The sequence below is a fragment of the Chiloscyllium punctatum genome, chromosome 42, assembly GCF_047496795.1.
Source record: "Chiloscyllium punctatum isolate Juve2018m chromosome 42, sChiPun1.3, whole genome shotgun sequence".
Lineage (NCBI taxonomy): Eukaryota > Metazoa > Chordata > Chondrichthyes > Orectolobiformes > Hemiscylliidae > Chiloscyllium > Chiloscyllium punctatum.
The window spans coordinates 2,005,886-2,023,510 of record NC_092780.1 but is presented as its reverse complement, the minus strand read 5'-3'; the positions used below and the strand labels follow the sequence as shown (position 1 = coordinate 2,023,510).

At 46.1% G+C, this 17,625-nt stretch overlaps 1 protein-coding gene across 1 annotated transcript; it reads right to left on the bottom strand.

The window, feature by feature from the left end:
- Positions 1-7,008: 7,008 nt before the first annotated feature.
- On the bottom strand, positions 7,009-17,226 carry selenow2a (selenoprotein W, 2a). The gene is made up of 4 exons (XM_072561178.1): positions 17,124-17,226; positions 12,752-12,849; positions 10,553-10,629; positions 7,009-8,332 (listed from the first exon to the last, which is right to left on the bottom strand). The coding sequence occupies exons 1-4, from the start codon at positions 17,150-17,152 to the stop codon at positions 8,249-8,251; spliced, it is 288 nt and encodes a 95-aa protein (XP_072417279.1). The 5' UTR covers positions 17,153-17,226; the 3' UTR covers positions 7,009-8,248.
- Positions 17,227-17,625: the final 399 nt, after the last annotated feature.

Genomic DNA, 17,625 nt, shown 5'->3' with positions numbered 1-17,625 from the left:
GGAATAATTGAGTCTGAAGGTAACAAAGGCATGGATGAAGGTTAGCAGCAGCAAAGTTGAGGTGGAGTGAAATCAACGATGATACAGAGGATCTCATGATAGTGCACCTTCACCCCAGAAACAATGGGTCTACAGACCTTGCAAATCACATTGACCCTGAGATTTAAAAAACAAGCAACCCGCACAAAAACAGACATTTTTCATGTTTGAGATATTGAATAAAATTGGCATTCAGTACCCCCTGGTGGCCATAGAATTTATAACCACCAACAACAGAAGTTAAATCCTGAAGAATGCTGCTCTCTTTCTAGGTACTGAATGGAGGGAATCCAAAACTACACTGCATAGGTTTAAGGTGAGAGGGGAAAGATTTAAAAGGGACCAAAAGGGTAACTTTTGCACACAGTGTGTGATGCATATGTAGAATGAGCTGCCAGAGGAAGTGGTGGAGGCTGGTACAATTACAGCATTTAAAAGACACCTGGATGGGTATATGAATAGGAAGGGTTTGGAGGGATGTGGACCAAGTGCTGGCAAATGGAACTAGATTCATTTAGTATATCTGGTCGGCATGGATGAGTTGGACCGAAGGGTCTGTTTCCATCGTGTACAGCTCTAAGAGGTGATAGGTAGATGGAGGCTGAAGAGCTTCAGGGCAGAGGAGATGACCTGGAGGACGCAGTGAGAGAGAGACTCACTGAGATCCTTGTAGAGAGAGGAGGAGAACTTCTTCAAGGTAGGCATCCTTGGAAGAGGCTTCGCAGTGAGGTTAAAATCAACTCGGAGAAAGTGAGGATTGCAGATGCTGGCTCTATGACTGTCAAATGGTGGATTGTATCAGAGAATCACAAAAATATTTCAGTGCAAAAGGAGGCCATTATGCCTGCACCGGTTCTGTTACCTAGTGCCAATCTCCTGCCTTTTCCCCATATCCCTGCTTATTACTTCGATCCAAATAATCATGCAATGCCCATCTTGAATGCATCAAGTGAACCTGCCTCAACCACATTTCCAGGCATTGCATTCTCGCTGTGCATGTGAATTGGATTTCCAATATTTTTTCCTCTCTCTGATCTTCAGCCTGTGTTGAGTGAGCTTTATCTCTGGAATCCCTCAGCACTGTCAATCTGAATCTTGGGGGGTAAGTATTGGGTCAGTCAGGGTTCCATCTGGTGTTCATTTGAAATAAAAATTTTGAGCCTAAAGTAAGGTTTGGTATGTCGTCCAGTGAAATATGGAATTGTGATAAATTTATTTGGAGGGATACGTTAGAAAAGGCCTCAATGCAATCAGGGGTTTTTCAGAGAAACAGAAAATGCTAGAAATACTCAGCAGCTCAGGCAGGTGAGTGTTGGTAATGGGCAGTGGAAGGTCAGGATAGTATTGTAACTGTACATTCTGCCTGACCTACTTGTCTGGTTGTATTTTGGATTTGCAAAGTCTGAAAGCATTTTTGCTCTCTGCTTTTTGCCTCCTGTCTTACATGGTCACATCACTAATAACACAATAGCCAAAAACCTTCCATTCCAGCTGAATCTGACTGCAGTGGGTACCAGGTTATCCTTGTCAGCGACTTGGGGAATTACAGAGCTAACAGGTAAGCCATTCTAAACTAATCCCCTCCTGTCTCGCTATTCTTTTTTTTAGATTAGATTAGATTACTTACAGTGTGGAAACAGGCCCTTCGGCCCAACAAGTCCACACCGCCCCGCCGAAGCGTAACCCACCCATACCCCTACATCTACATCTACCTCTTACGTAAGACTACGGGCAATTTAGCATGGCCAATTCACCTGACCTGCACATCTTTGGAGTGTGGGAGGAAACCGGAGGAAACCCACGCAGACACGGGGAGAATGTGCAAACTCCACACAGTCAGTCGCCTGAGGCGGGAATTGAACCCGGGTCTCTGGCGCTGTGAGGCAGCAGTGCTAACCACTGTGCCACCGTGCCGCCTATTCTCTGCCTATTCATGTGTCTTTCTAAATGCCTCTTAAACATCGCTATCGTTTCTGCTGCTACTACCTCCCTTGGCAGCACACTACCGGCACCTACCACCCTTTGTGCTTCATACATCTCCTTTAAGCTTGCCCTCTCTCACCTTGAACTCCTCAGTATGTGACATTTCCACCCTGGGATAGAAACTCAAGACAATCCACCCTATCCATGCCCTTCAAAAATTTATATACTTCTATCAGCTCACAGCTCAGCCTCTGAAACACTAGTAAAAACAATCCAATATTATCTAAACCTACAGTAATGTACTCCAATCCAGGCACATCCTGCTAAACCTCTTTTGTCCCCTCCCCAAAGCTTCCACATCCTTCCTATACCGTGGTGACCAGAACTATATACAATACTCCAAGTACGGCCTAACTCAAGTTTTTCTGGATTAGATTAGGTTAGATTCCCTACAGTGGAAACAGGCCCTTTGGCCCAACAAGTCCTCCGAAGCGTAACCCACCCAGACCCATTTCCCTCTGGCTAAGGCACCCAGCTCTACGGGCAATTTAGCATGGCCAATTCACCTAACCTGCACATTTTTGGATTGTGGGAGGAAACCCACGCAGACATGGGGAGAATGTGCAAACTCCACATAGACAGTTGCCTGAGGTGGGAATTGAACTCAGGTCTCTGGTGCTGTGAGGCAGCAGTGCTAACCACTGTGCCACCGTGCCAATATATTTCCCTCCGCACCCCTTTCCATTTTCCGCAAAGACCGTTCCCTCTGTGACTACCTGGTCAGGTCCATGCCCCCGAACAACCTACCCTCCCGTTCTGGCGCCATCACCTGCCACCGCAGGAATTGCAAAACCTGCGCCCACACCTCCTCCCTCACCTCTATCCAAGGCCCGAAGGGAGCCTTCCACATCCATCAGAGTTTCACCTGCACATCCACCAATGTCATTTATTGTATCCGGTGCTCCCTATGCGGCTTCCTTTACACTGGGGAGACTGGACGCTTCCTAGCAGAACGCTTTAGGGAACATCTCCAGGACACCCACACCAATCAACCCCACACCCTGTAGCCAAATATTTCAACTCCACTCCCACTCTGCCGAGGACATGGAGGTCCTGGGCCTCCTCCACTGCCTCTCCCTCACCACCCAACAACTGGAGGAAGAACGCCTCATCTTCTGCCTCGGAACACTTCAACCCCAGGGCATCAATGTGGACTTCACCAGTTTCCTCATTTCTCCTTCCCCCCCACCTCACCCTAGTTCCAAACTTCCAGCTCAGCACTGTCCTCATGAACTGTCCTACCTGCCAATCTCCCTTCGGACCTATCCACTCCACTGTCCCCTCTGACCTTCACCCCCCTCCCCCCATCTCCATCCACCTATTGCACTCTTGGCTACCTTCTCCCCAGCCCCATCCCCCTCCCATTTATCTCTCCACCCCGGAGGCTCTCTGCCTCATTCCTGATGAAGGGCTCCGGCCCGAAACGTTGATTCTCCTGCTCCTCGGATGCTGCCTGACCTGCTGTGCTTTTCCAGCACCACTCTAATCTAAACTAGAAGCTCAGGGCCATTTCTGTGGGCAAAATGTATTTGTTCTACGAAACGGTCACCCAGTCTACACTTCAGCTCCCCAGTGTAGAGGACAGCACATTGTGAGCAGTGAATGCAGTAGACTAGACTGAGTGAAGTGCAGGCAAAGTGCTGCTTCACCTGGAAGATTTGTTTGGGTCCTGAGATAGTGAGGGAGAGAGGGTGGGAGGGAGGGAGGAGGTAAATGGGCAGGTATTGCACCTTTGGCGATTGCATGGAAAGTTGCTGAGGGGCTGATTTCCAGCTTCTGCAGTTGTTCTGGTTTACTTTAGTTTGAGTTTGATTTATTGTTGTCACATGCACTGAGACACATTGAAAAGTGCTCTTTCACTTGTTATTCAGGCAGCTTTCACTGTACAGCAAGCATCAGGGTAGCAGAACAGAATGCAGAATACAGTGCTACAGTTGCTGAGAAAGTAGAGAGAGATCAGAATTAACGTTTGAGTAGTCCACTCAAAAGTCTGTTAACAGCAGGGAAGAAGCTGTTCCTGAATCTGTTCGTATACATGTTCAAACTTTTATATCTTCGGCCCGTGAGAAGAGGGGGGAAACAGAGTATAACTGGGGTGGAAGGGGTACTGATTATGTTGGTTGCATTCCTGAGGCAGTGGGAAGTATGGACAGAAGCTGGTTTGGGAGATAGATCAGGCTGGGTTCACAATTCTCTGTAGTTTCTTGTTGCCATACCAAACTGTGATGCACACGGAAAGGATGCTTTTTATGGTGCATCCATAAAAACTGGTAACAGTCCTTGTGGACATGCTAAATTTTCTTAGTCTCCTGAGGAAGTAGAGTCATCATTGATGCAATGGTCAAAGAGAGTAGGCCAGGACAGATTGTTGGTGATCGTCACTCCCAGGAATTGATGCTCTTACCCACCTTCTCCTCAGCCCCATTGCTGCAGGTTTAGTTGTACCCTTCTGGTTTTTAAAGACTTCCCAATCCTCTTGCTTTCTACTAATCTTCATCACATTGTAAGATTTCTTTGGCTTTTATGCTGTCTCAAAATTACTTTGTCAGCTATGGTTGCCTCATCCTCCCCTCAGTATTTTTCTTTATCTTTGGGATTAATTTCTGCTGTGTTCCAGAATTACCCCATTGAAACTTACCAATAAAGGCATACCCATTGATTACAATCTGCACTACAAGCTCATTCACCTTGTTTCATATACTCTGTGCATTAAGTACAACACCCTCAGCTCTGGAATGATTGCCACCATTCTCATAGGTGCCCTGTTATCTGCTGTGCCTCACGTTCGATTCCAAAATCTTCCCATACTCTGTCCGATTACTTGCTGTGGAAACTTTAAAAACTGCTACTCAGCCCTTTAACTTGTTCCATAATTTTCCATGTAACTGAATCCCTAGTTATGTGATTTGCCAGGAATCTGGTTCCGATTCAAGTGGAGCTTGTCCCATTGGAGTAGTCCCCTCCTTCCCCAGGACTGGGGCCAATGCCCCATGAATTCAACTGCTTCTCCCACACCAATCTTTGAACTATACATTTATCTCTTTAATCTTGTTGACCCTGTGCCAAATAGCTCATGGCTCAGGTAGCAATTCAAAGGTTACTACCCTTTTGGTTCTGCTTTTTAATTTCGCCCTGAGCTGCTCATATCCCCTCAGCAGAACTCCTTTCCTCTTTTCCTCAGTATCGTTGGTACCTACGTGCACCACGACAACTGGATCTTCCCCTCCCAGTTTTTCTGCAACCCAGATGCGATATCCTGAACCCAGGCACCAGGCAACCAATACAGCCTTAAAGACTCTCAATCCTGGCTATACTATCCCTAATTAAAACTATATTGCGTATTTCTCCTTGTTCTTGAATGGCTCACTATAGCATAGGTCATGGTCAGTTTGCTCATCCTCTTACTGTCTGTGCTCTCATCCACACAGGAAGCAAGAATCCCAAACCTATTAGACAAGCTCAATGGCTGAGGCTCTTTCAGCACTACATTACAGATCCGTTTGCCTGCCTCACTCAGTCATACCCTCCTGTCCCTGACCACTGACAATAGTCAAGGTAGTTAATCTCGGGGGTGTGACTGCTTCCTGAAACAGTGTCCAGGTAACTCTTCCTTCTCCCTGATACGTCAGCATTCGAAGCTCAGACTCCAGCTCATCAACTCTGAGCCAGATTTCCCCAAGCAACCAACACTTGGTGCCGATGTGGTCACTCTGAACCACAATGGGGTCCACCAGCTCCTACATCATGCAGGTACAACACATCACCTGACTCTGCAGCTCTATTTTACATAGTTCATTTAATTTTTAAAAATTTCCCCTGTTTAATTTCAATCTGAAAGTAACCAATAATAAAAAACTGGGGAGGCGCTGACCTAGTGGTATTATAGTTAGACGATTGATTCAGAAACGAGAGTGTGGTGCTGGAAAAGCACAGGAGGTCAGGCAGCATTCAAGCAGCAGTAAAATCAACATTTCAGGCAAAAAGCCCTTCATCAGGTATTAATTCAGAAACTCAGCTAATGCTCTGAGGAGGCAGTTCACACCCCACCACAGCAAATGGTGGGATTTCAATTAAATAAAAAAACTCAAATTAAGAATCTACTGATGACCATGAAATCATTGTCAAATGTTGGAAGACCCATCCGGTTCACTAATGTCCTTCAGGGCATGAAATTGATCATCCTGACTTAGTCTGGCCTATGTGACTCTAAACTCACAGCAGTGGTTGACTCTCAACTGCTCTCTGAAATGGCCTCGCAACCCTTTGAATTGTACCAACCACTACAAAGTCTCAACAAAAAAAGTGAAATTAGAGGGGGCACCTGGCACCAACCTGGACACCAGAAGAGAGAGTGGCAGAAACAGCCCTATTGACCCTATAAAATCCTCCTTACTAACCGCTGTGGTTAAAGGGCTAAACTTGGAGACCTCTCTGACACATTAGTCAAGCAATAGCCTGACACAGGAATACTCATGGAGTCATAGTCTACAGGCAATGCCACAGACACCACCATCACCATCCCTGGATATGGCATGTGTCACTGGCAGGACAGACCTTGCAGCACAGTGATATACAGTTGGGAGGGAGCTGCCCTGGGAGTTCTCAACATTGACTCTGACCCTGTGAAGTTTCATGGCATCAGGTTAAACATGGCAAGGAAACCTCTTGCTTGTTATCATGGACTGTCCTCCCTCATCTGATGAAGAATCGATGACAGGTGAGAACAAGATTAGGTAGATCTTTCTCTCTTGGTTGGCACCTTGAGTCTAGCAGCTATGTTCTTAAGGGCTTGGCCAACAGTGTTGCTGCAGAGCCACTCTTTGCTATCAATATTGAAGTCTCCTAGAGTATACTGTATTCTACACCCTCACACCTGAAGAACTTCCAGCAAGAACTCTGGGATCCTAGTTCTTGTGAGTGCTAGCTGAACTCCTGACTTCGATGTTCAACACTTTTGCTTTTTTTTAAACAAACGAAAGACACGAATTCTGTTAGCATATAGATATTTCAATTATATTTGAAATACAGAAAAGTTTGAAAAGCATAATTCTTACATTTTAAAATACAATTACTTAAGTTGTAAACCTGCTCTGCCATTAGAAATTGGCATCTGTTTCTTTTCATAATTTAACCATTAATTTTAGTTAAAATAGTCATTCATAGATCCAAATTCTAAAGCTGCAGCAGGTCAACAATTTCAATAGTTCAGCAGATTTTTCAGAAAATCCCAATGATGTCCACAGCCGCAAAGAAAGCAAAGACACAGCACCCTCCCAAACAAGAGGATAATATTACACTTCTCAGCCACCATGCACAGACTGACATCAATTATGCAACTAAGACTCCTCACCGATAGAAGGGAAGGAGAGAAACCTGCCTCTCTCAGCATGGTCGAACGTAGTGTCTCCTGTTTAACAGATCAACCAGAACATCAGAGCAGCAACATTGAGACCATAGGCATTTGAGTTTGGTGCATTGATCTGACCTGCTCATCATGCTGGGAGATGTGCCACAGATTATCACATCTTCCTGTTTGGTGAGCAGTCTGGGAGGGGGTTAGTGGAAGTGTCAGTTGACAGAATTCCTGATCATTGTTTTATTTTACATCAACTGTGGTCAGACAAGTCAGTTGGACAGCAATCAACATTCTCCTGCTCTGTGGGTGCTGCCTGACTGAAAGACAATGATCAGTGCAAACCAATCAGCCTTTCAGATTCTCAGTAACTGCACAACAGAATCTGGTTACTTTCATTCATGGGCCCTGATTTCAGCTAGATGAGGGAGTGGACAAGGCAATATCGTACTGTATTTAAGAGCAACCCTGGCATAATCCTAGGATTAACTAAATGCCTGAAGCATCTGCTCAAGAAGCCAAGGAGGAACTGTGTATGTGTGTGTGTTAACACGTGCGCTAGTTTGGATGGGAGAATTATTTTAAAAATGCACTTGTCTGATAAGCTCAGAGAAGCAGCACTGACAAATTATTCATAAAGCAGAATGAGCTACCGGAGAAATCTAAACTGTCTGGTCACGACAGCTTCGAAGAATAAATGATCCACTGGTAATCCTGGAGTCTGACAATAAAAAGCCGAACGTCACACTCCCCTGGGCCTCCACTGTTTTTACATCTTCAGGATCTAGACTAGAACAGACTTCAAGGCAAGTTTAAATTCTGAAAATATGACAGATTAGCAGCAGATAGACAGGAAGCATCATTTAGGTTGAGCTACACGATGACACAAGGAGCCTGACTCTTGACAATTTTCTGTACTTCTTCTCCATCGCTGGCTTTCTGGACTGCACTGAGGACCTGTAAGAGAGGGGAGTAACCAACACAACTTGAAAAACCACTCCTCAGGTTACCTGTTTAGCAAGCTACACAAAGGTGCAATAGGTATCAACTGCATTCTTCAGGTTCATTTTGCTTAGTCATGTTGGTAGGATATCGATGTTTTAAAGAAGGTGCAGAGGAGATTTACCAGGATGCTGCCTGGATTGAAGGGCTTGTATTAAGAGTACAGATGGAGTGAGCTTTGGCTTTTCACACTGGAGAGAAGACGGAAGAGAGGTGACTTGATTGAGGTGCACAAGGTAATGAGAGGCAGAGATAGAGTAGATAACTAGAGACTATTCCCCAGGCAGAAATGGCTGTCACGAGGGGTAATTTTACAGTGATTGGAAGGAGGTTTAGGGGAGATATCAGAAGTAGGTTCTTTGCAAAGAGTGGTGGGGGCATGCAATGCACTGCCAGAAGTGGTGGTACTAGAGTATTAAGTGACTGCTGGACAAGCATATGTTGATCTTACATTAAGATAAACGTTCGGCACAATATCATGGTCTGAAGGGCTTGTACTGTGCTGTACTGCTCTATGTACTTATATATAGACACTTCCTGAAGAATACCTCCCTGGAGCATATTGTTAAGCAAGTACAACAACATTGAGAACTTATAGCACACCTTCAACACAGTCAAATGTCACAAAGCTTTTCAAAGAAGCAATCAAATGAAGTTCAGTGCAAAACTGTGTCAGGAGACATTTGGACAGAAAGGTGAAGGTTTAAGTTTATTTTCAGATGTGAAGCAAAGGAGGAGGAGGAAGGGAAAGATGTCTGAATACAATTCCAGAACTTAGTACTGAAGCAAATAAAAGCATGACTGCCAATGCTGGGTGATTAGAATCAGGAAGCACAAAGGCCAGAACTGGAGAAGCAGAATGATTGGAGGATTGGTTGGAGGAATTTACAGAGATATAGAACAAAGGGGGTTTAGGGTGTAGGTTTGCTCGCTGAGCTGTTGGTTTGCTATCCAGACGTTTCATTACCTGGCTAGGTAACATCATCAGTGGTGACCTCCAAGTGAAGCGAAGCTGTTGTCTCCTGCTTTCTATTTATGTCTTTTTCCTGGATGGGGTTCCTGGGGTTTGTGGTGATGTCATTTCCTGTTCGTTTTCTGAGGGGTTGATAGATGGTATCTAGATCTATGCGTTTGTTTATGGCATTGTGTTTGGAGTACCAGGCCTCTAGGAATTCTCTGGCATGTCTTTGCTTAGCCTGTCCCAGGATAGATGTGTTGTCCCAGTCAAAATGGTGGTTTTTTTCATCCGTATGTAGGGCTACGAGGGAGAGAGGGTCGTGTCTTTTTGTGGCTAGCTGGTGTTTGTGTATCCTGGTGGCTAACTTTCTTCCTGTTTGTCCTACGTAGTGTTTGTGGCAGTCCTTGCAAGGAATTTTGTAGATGATGTTGGTTTTGTCCATGGGATGTACTGGGTCTTTTAGGTTTGTTAGTTTTTGTTTGAGAGTGTTGGTGGGTTTGTGTGCTACTAGGATTCCGAGGGGTCTTAGTAGTCTGGCTGTCACTTCTGAAACTTCTTTGATGTATGGCAAGGTGGTTAGGGTTTCTGGCTGAACAACACATCTACCCTGGGACAGGCTAAGCAAAGACATGCCAGAGAATTCCTAGAGGCGTGGCACTCCAACCACAACACCATAAACAAACACACAGATCTAGATACCATCTGTCAACCCCTCAGAAAACGAACAGGAAATGACATCACCACAAACCCCAGGAACCCCATCCAGGAAAAAGACATAAATAGAAAGCAGGAGACAACAGCTTCGCTTCACTTGGAGGTCACCACTGATGATGTTACCTAGCCAGGTAATGAAACGTCTGGATAGCAAACCTACACCATAAACCTCAACCTGAGCTACAAACCTTCACAAACCTTGCACAAATATGGAACAAAGCCAGGTAAGGTTGCAAACATTATATAATCAGTCAATGCAGATGAACAGATGATTCTTCAATGGAGCTTGATAAGGCCAAGTGTTGGAAAGTGGGATTCAAATACTTGGGAGGTTGCTTTTAACTGCTGCAGAAGGCCCTTTTCCTGCGGTGTAGACCTCCATGACTCTAAAAGTGAAGTTGTTGGTTTATTTCAGTGCTAAGATTCTGGCAAATTCTCCAGGATATGGAGCAAGGGGCAACCAAATCTGATTCAATTTTGAAAGGATTAAAATGTCTACTTACATCATCAGTGTAAGGAAAGCCACTGGTTTCTAGCTTGGAAAAGATCAGCTTCCCATTGATTTCAATCTCAAAGCTGCCTGAAGTCAGAGAAAGAAAATATCATCGAAACACACAAATTACAACGCGCCTAAGAGTACTTAATGAAGATAGTGCTGTAAACTATGCCATGGAGTGATTGGCCCAGCCTTTGACCACAATCCCCTGTTACATCATTTTTGCAGATTGAAGAAACAGGCTCAAATGACTGAATGGTCTAATCTTGGTCCTCATGAAAACACCGAGGGAAAGATGACAAAGAAGTGAATGGGTCAAGGTCAGCCTGGGAGAATCAAAACCTGCTAATGGGGATTGTTAGCAGCTGATAATGGGTTGTTTGTGGTAGCAACCCATGAGATGACAGGGTTTCGTGTGTGGGGGTTGGGGTAAAGACACGGGAGATGGTGCTAAAGCCTAAAATTATTGAACATGATACTGAGCCCTGAAGGCTGCAGGGTCCCCGAATAGAAAATGTGAAGCTGGAATCAGATGCTGAAATGACACTGTTTCTGATTTCCAGTATCTACAGTTCCTTGGATTTTCTTTTGTTTAGTAGCACAAAATAAACAATTGGGCTGGGAGTCTGTGGATCACCTCAACCTACAGTTACACGGGACTGTGAGCAGGTGCTCTTACCCCTGGGTTTCTAATGGACAGTAGGTAACTCCCACATAACGAGGTCGCCATTATGAAGTCCCACTGCCTTACAGTAGGCTGGAATGCCCAGGAGCTTCCAGACAGTGGATAAAAGGAGAAAGTGGGTGGTGTGGTGTGCAGCAATACACCTTTGGAGCAAGTGAAACTCAAACCCAGGTGTTCTTGCCCAGAAGTAGGGACAACATCATAGTGCCACGATAGCCTCCAGAACTCCAGATAGCCTCCGGGCGGCATGGTGGCACAGTAGTTAGCACTGCTGCCTCACAGCGCCAGAGACCTGGGTTCAATTCCTGCCTCAGGCGACTGTCTGTGTGGAGTTTGCACATTCTCCCTGTGTCTGCGTGGGTTTCCTCCGGGTGCTCCGGTTTCCTCCCACAGTCCAAAGATGTGCAGGTCAGGTGAATTGGCCATGCTAAATTGCCCGTAGTGTTAGGTAAAAGGGTAAATGTAGGGGAATGGGTGGGTTGCGCTTCGGCGGGTTGGTGTGGACTTGTTGGGCCAAAGGGCCTGTTTCCACACTGTAAGTAATCTAATCTAAACTTACCATTTCTTTTTAAAAAATACCCACCACTAAATCATAGATTTGACTAATTAAGCAATAAGTGCAATGCAACAATAACAAATGAAGGGAGGGTAGGGAAAGAGAGAGAGAACTAAATTAGAATATAATAGGATTTATTTGTTACAATTATCTTATTACAAAATACATTGGCAACATAATATAAAACTTTTCACTCTCTGGTGCCATCTTAAAACACAGAAAAATAAACCAAACCACAGAATATAAAGGCAGACAAATGAAGAAATAAAGTAAGTGCCCAACTTTAGTCATTTTTGTTAACAAGGAGTTCAAGCGGGAAATAATACATTCCACCCCATTTCTCGGCTGAGTGTTTTATTTTTCTGTCAGGAGATACTACTACAACCTCCAGATTTAGTTTCTAATCTATTGCCAAATCATTCATGTTTCTAATGAAAAGAAAATTTACAGACACAGCCCATTAGGGTCAGTGCACCAGCAACAGAGTGAAGGAAAAGTAGCGAAAGGAGGAGGGTTAAATTAAAATGGCATTGGAGAGGTGGGTCATGTATTCCCATACCCATGGTGTTAATCTCTTTCTAAAGGCAAGAGCACAGCATTAAAATACAGTGAAAACATTCCCCTTCCATTGTATGGCACCATAAACAGTATTCTACCTCTTGTGGAATCTTGCTGTGTAAACTGGCTAGACATTTGTTTTCCCACCCAGAGATAGGGCTGTTCAATAGCATCTACTGTATGTGAAATATGCCTGAGGGATGGAATCATTTGAATGCATGCTTGTAGATTAGCCAAATGGCTATTCTGAGCAGAGGAATTCCTAAGGTCACAGATTTCATGTTTATTGGTGTTCATCTATAAAAGTGCACACCATTGAAAGTTCTTCGCCATCAATAAGAGAAATAAGCAAATCTACAATCATTACAGCAATCCACCTGAAAGAAGATATTAATGTATTGTATTACCTTTCCTCCCAACGTCTCCAGAGACCTCCGCATCAGGAAACTTCTCCTTGATGGTGCTGGAGAGTTCCTGATAGCGGTTGCCGTATCCTCATCCATCACTACAAAAAACAAGAATGGAGTTTACCTTAAACTTTGCAAAAGGTATGACAGCAGATTTATTAACACTACCTCAACAGCCAGTGCAATTATCTGACAGAAGTGTCATACATAATTAAAATTCTCAACAATAATCCTGAGTCACCTTGCTCCCCCAATTAACATCCTGAATTCCTGTGGGTCTGTCACACCATGTTAGATTTCTCCTTAGCCTTGGTCCAGTGGGGAAGTGCTCACAGTTCGAGTTGGAAAGCCAGGAATTCAGGACTTAGCCAGAGACTTGAACACTTAATCCAGGCTGCAACATCAGTAAGAATGAGGGGGAAGAAACTGAGGGGGCACTGCACTATCAGATTTGTTCAAACTCAATGTATCACATGTCACTATGTCTGAACTGCCTTCTGTAGTTCACAGGATATTCACATGAACAAATCCCATAAATAAGACCAAGCTCAATGTATTATTTCCGTTATTCCCCAGCATTCTATGATGAACAGTAAATAACCAAGGATGTAGGTTTGCTCACTGAGCTGGAAGGTTCATTTCCAGACATTTCGTCACCCTACTAGGTAACATCTTCAGTAGGCCTCCAGGCGAAGCACTGTTGATAATTCCTGCTTTCTATCTATGTGTTTGGGTTTCTTTGGGTTGGTGATGTCATTTCATGCTGTGACATCATTTCCTGTTCTTTCTTTCAGGGATGGTAGATGGTGTCTAACTCTGCGTGTTTGTTAATAGAGTTCCAGTTGGAATGCCATGCTTTTAGGAATTCTCGTGCATGTCTGTGTTTGGCTTGTCCTAGGATGGATGTGTTGTCCCAGTCGAAGTGGTGTCCTTCCTCATCCGTATGTGAGGATACGAGTGAGAGAGGGTCATGTCGTTTTGTGGCTAGTTGATGTTCACGTATCCTGGTGGTTTCAAGTTCATTAGCTGCTGTTTTAGTGTGTTGGTGGGTTTGTGGGCTAACATAATGCCAAGGGGTCTGAATAGTCTGGCAGTCATTTCTATGTCCATCTGAGTAGTCTGGGAGTCACATCCATCCTAGGACGAGCCAGAGACACGCACTAGAATTCCTAGAAGCATAGCAGCAGAGTGGCGCAGCAGGAGTGTGCTGGGCCCATAACCCAGAGGTTGATGGATTGCAACCATCTTCTGCTATTGCTCAATGTCTCCTTGAGCAGCTTTCCTTTGTAACAGTGCTCTATCCTGTTTCTTGTGGTGCTGACTCGAAGGGCAGAATGGCCTACTCCTGCACCTATTGTCATTCCAACCAGTACTCTATCAACAAATAACTGTTAGATGCATTAGTCAGAGGGAAATGGGTCTGGGTGGGTTACTCTTCAGAGAGTCAGTGTGGACTTGTTGGACCAAAGGGCCTGTTTCCACACTGTAGGGGAATCTAATCTAATCACATTGAATTAGACCCCATCTACCACCCCATGAGAACAGGAAATGGCATCACCACAGGAATGATGTCATCAATCCAAAGAAACCCAAACATATAAATAGAAAGCAGGAATTATCAACAGTGCTTCGCCTGGAGGCCCACTGTAGATGATACCTAGTAGGGTGACGAAACGTCTGGAAATGAACCTTCCATTAAGTAAATAACCAATTTTGAGGATTTGTTGTTTTACTGAGCTGTGTACAGAAAAATGTAGGTATGAACTCACATTCCAATAGCATGTCACCCAGTAACAGTACTAGAATGTCACTTGCCCCACCCTGCATGTTATTTCATGCACAACAGACCTTAATTAAACAATTACAAAACAGCAGCTGACACTACCAGAGACTTCTTGGTAACCATCATCACAGCAATGCTCTACAAGGTTGTTTTTGTTGGAAATTTTCATTCTGATCTCATTCATGGCTCAAGAGACAGGAGCAGGTGACAGGTCCCTCAGGCCTCTGTGCCCTGTAAACACAAGACTAGGGAATATGAAGGTAAAAACAATGACTGCAGATGCTGAAAACCAAATACTGGATTAGTGGTGCTGGAAGAGCACACCCACCTCCAAAAAGACCCCACCACCAGGGATATATTTCCCTCCCCACCCCTTTCCGCCTTCCGTAAAGACCGTTCCCTCCGTGACTACCTGGTCAGGTCCACACCCCTCTACGACCCACCCTCCCATTCTGGCACTTTCCCCTGCCACCGCAGGAACTGTAAAACCTGTGCCCACACCTCTATCCAAGGCCCTAAAGGAGCCTTCCACATCCATCAAAGTTTCACCTGCACATCCACTAATATCATTTATTGTATCCGTTGCTCCCGATGTGGTCTCCTCTACATTGGGGAGACTGGGCGCCTCCTAGCAGAGCGCTTTAGGGAACATCTCCGAGACACCCGCACCAATCAACCAAACCGCCCAGTGGCCCAACATTTCAACTCCCCCTCCCACTCTGCCGAGGACATGGAGGTCCTGGGCCTCCTTCACCGCCGCTCCCTCACCACCAGACACCTGGAGGAAGAACGCCTCATCTTCCGCCTCGGAACACTTCAACCCCAGGGCATCAATGTCGACTTCAACAGCTTCCTCATTTCCCCTTCCCCCACCTCATCCTAGTTTCAAACTTCCAGCTCAGTTACTGTCTCCTTGACTTGTCCTACCTGCCTATCTTCTTTTCCACCGATCCACTCCACCCTCTCCTCATTGACCTATCACCTTCATCTCCTCCCCCACTCACCCATTGTACTCTATGCTACTCTCTCACCACCCCCACCCTCCTCTAGCTTATCTCTCCACGCTTCAGGCTCACTGCCTTTATTCCTGAAGAAGGGCTTTTGTCCGAAACGTCGATTTCGCTGCTCGTTGGATGCTGCCTGAACTGCTGTGCTCTTCCAGCACCACTAATCCAGTATAGGGAATATGAAGGGCTAACATCCAAAATGTCGATTCTCCTGCTCCTTGGATGCTGCCTGATCGGCTGTGCTTTTTGAGAACCACAGACTAGAGAAAACCCGTTCCCTTCAATCCCTTCCAACCCATATAAGCCTCACGCCCTGCCCTGCCTGTCAGCCCTGAAAATGCCCTCTCTTCTATGCTTTCCTTTATTGGTCAGAGCATTGAGTATAGGAAATGGGAGGTCATGTTGCAGCTGTACAGGACATTGGTTAGGCCACTTTTGGAATATTGTATGCAATTCTAATCTCCCTATCAGAAAAATGCTGGGGATGTTGAAAGGGTTCAGAAAAGATTTACAAGAATGTTGACAGGTTTGGTTGGTTTAAGCTATAGGGAGAGGCTGAATAGGCTGGGGCTGTTTTCCTTATAGCATGAAGGGTGACCTTATAGAGGTTTCTAAAATCATGAGGGGCATGGATATGGTAAACCGACAAGATCATTCTCCCGGAGTTGAGAGGGTAAAGATTTAAAAGGTATCAGAGGTGCAATTTTTTCAGGCAGAGGATGGTGAGTATACATAATGAACAGCCAGAGAAGTGGAGGCTGGTGTAACATTTAGGGGGTTTAGGGGGATATGAACCAAATGCTGGGAAATGGGACTAGATTAGGTTGGGATATCTGGTCAGCATGGACGCATCAGACCAAAAGGCGCGTTTCCATACTATACATCTCAGTTTGGATCCAAAAATGGATGAAGAGAACTGCTGGAACTCACTGGCATCAAGTAGAGCTGATGTAGAAACCTTGGAAGAGCGCAGCAGTGTTTAGGAGTGCAATCACAAGGCCCATGTTCATAAGACTATGCTCCAGGCGCCAGAGAGTGAGAGGACAATAGTTGGATTGGCACGAGCAGTGCCAACATTCCTGAGCCACAAACCCCCCCCAGACACACACAGGCGCAACCCCCCCCCCCCCCCAGACACACACAGGCGCAACCCCCCCCCCCCGACACACACAGGCGCAACCCCCCCCCCCCAGACACACACAGGCGCAACCCCCCCCCCCCAGACACACACAGGCGCAACCCCCCCCCCCCCCCAGACACACACAGGCGCAACCCCCCCCCCCCAGACACACACAGGCGCAACCCCCCCCCCCCAGACACACACAGGCGCAACTCCCCCCCCCCAGACACACACAGACGCAACCCCCCCCGACACACACAGACACCCCCCCCCACACACACCCCCCCCCACACACACACACACACACACACACCCCCCCCACACACACACACACACACACACACACAGAGACACACACACAGAGACACAGACACAGACACCCCCCCCCCCCCCCCCCACACACAGACACAGACGCCCCCCCCACACGCGGGTGTGTATAAAGTATTACACATGATTCATTACCAATATTCCACATGAACCTTCATCGCCATTCTCCCTTCCACGTCCGCCTCTCAGTCTCGCGCCGGCGCACTGAATGGTCAGGTGACCCTCTCCGGAGGCGGGGCCAGGGGGTGGTGGCGGAAACCCCGCGCCGGGGAGCGGACCAATAGGAGAAGCTACGCGGGGCGGGCTGCGACCGTTCGGTTGCCGGGGCAACAAGGGAGCTCAACAACAAGTGACATTTATCCAGCGCCTGGAACGTCCTCAGGTGAGAGAAGGCTCACGCAGGCGGGGAGATGCTGTAATGGAGAACAAATAGAGAGCGGGGGGTGTTTGTATAGAATTATACAGCAGGCAGGCCGTTCGGCCCATCCAGGCCATACTGGGGTTTATCCTCCAGTTGAACCTCCCCTTGTCCAACCTCATCTCAATGGGTCATCTGAAGGTGATTCTGAAAGGTAGGGTTTACATGGACCTGGAGGGGCAAGGACTGATTAGGGATAGTCAGCGTGGCTTTGTGTGA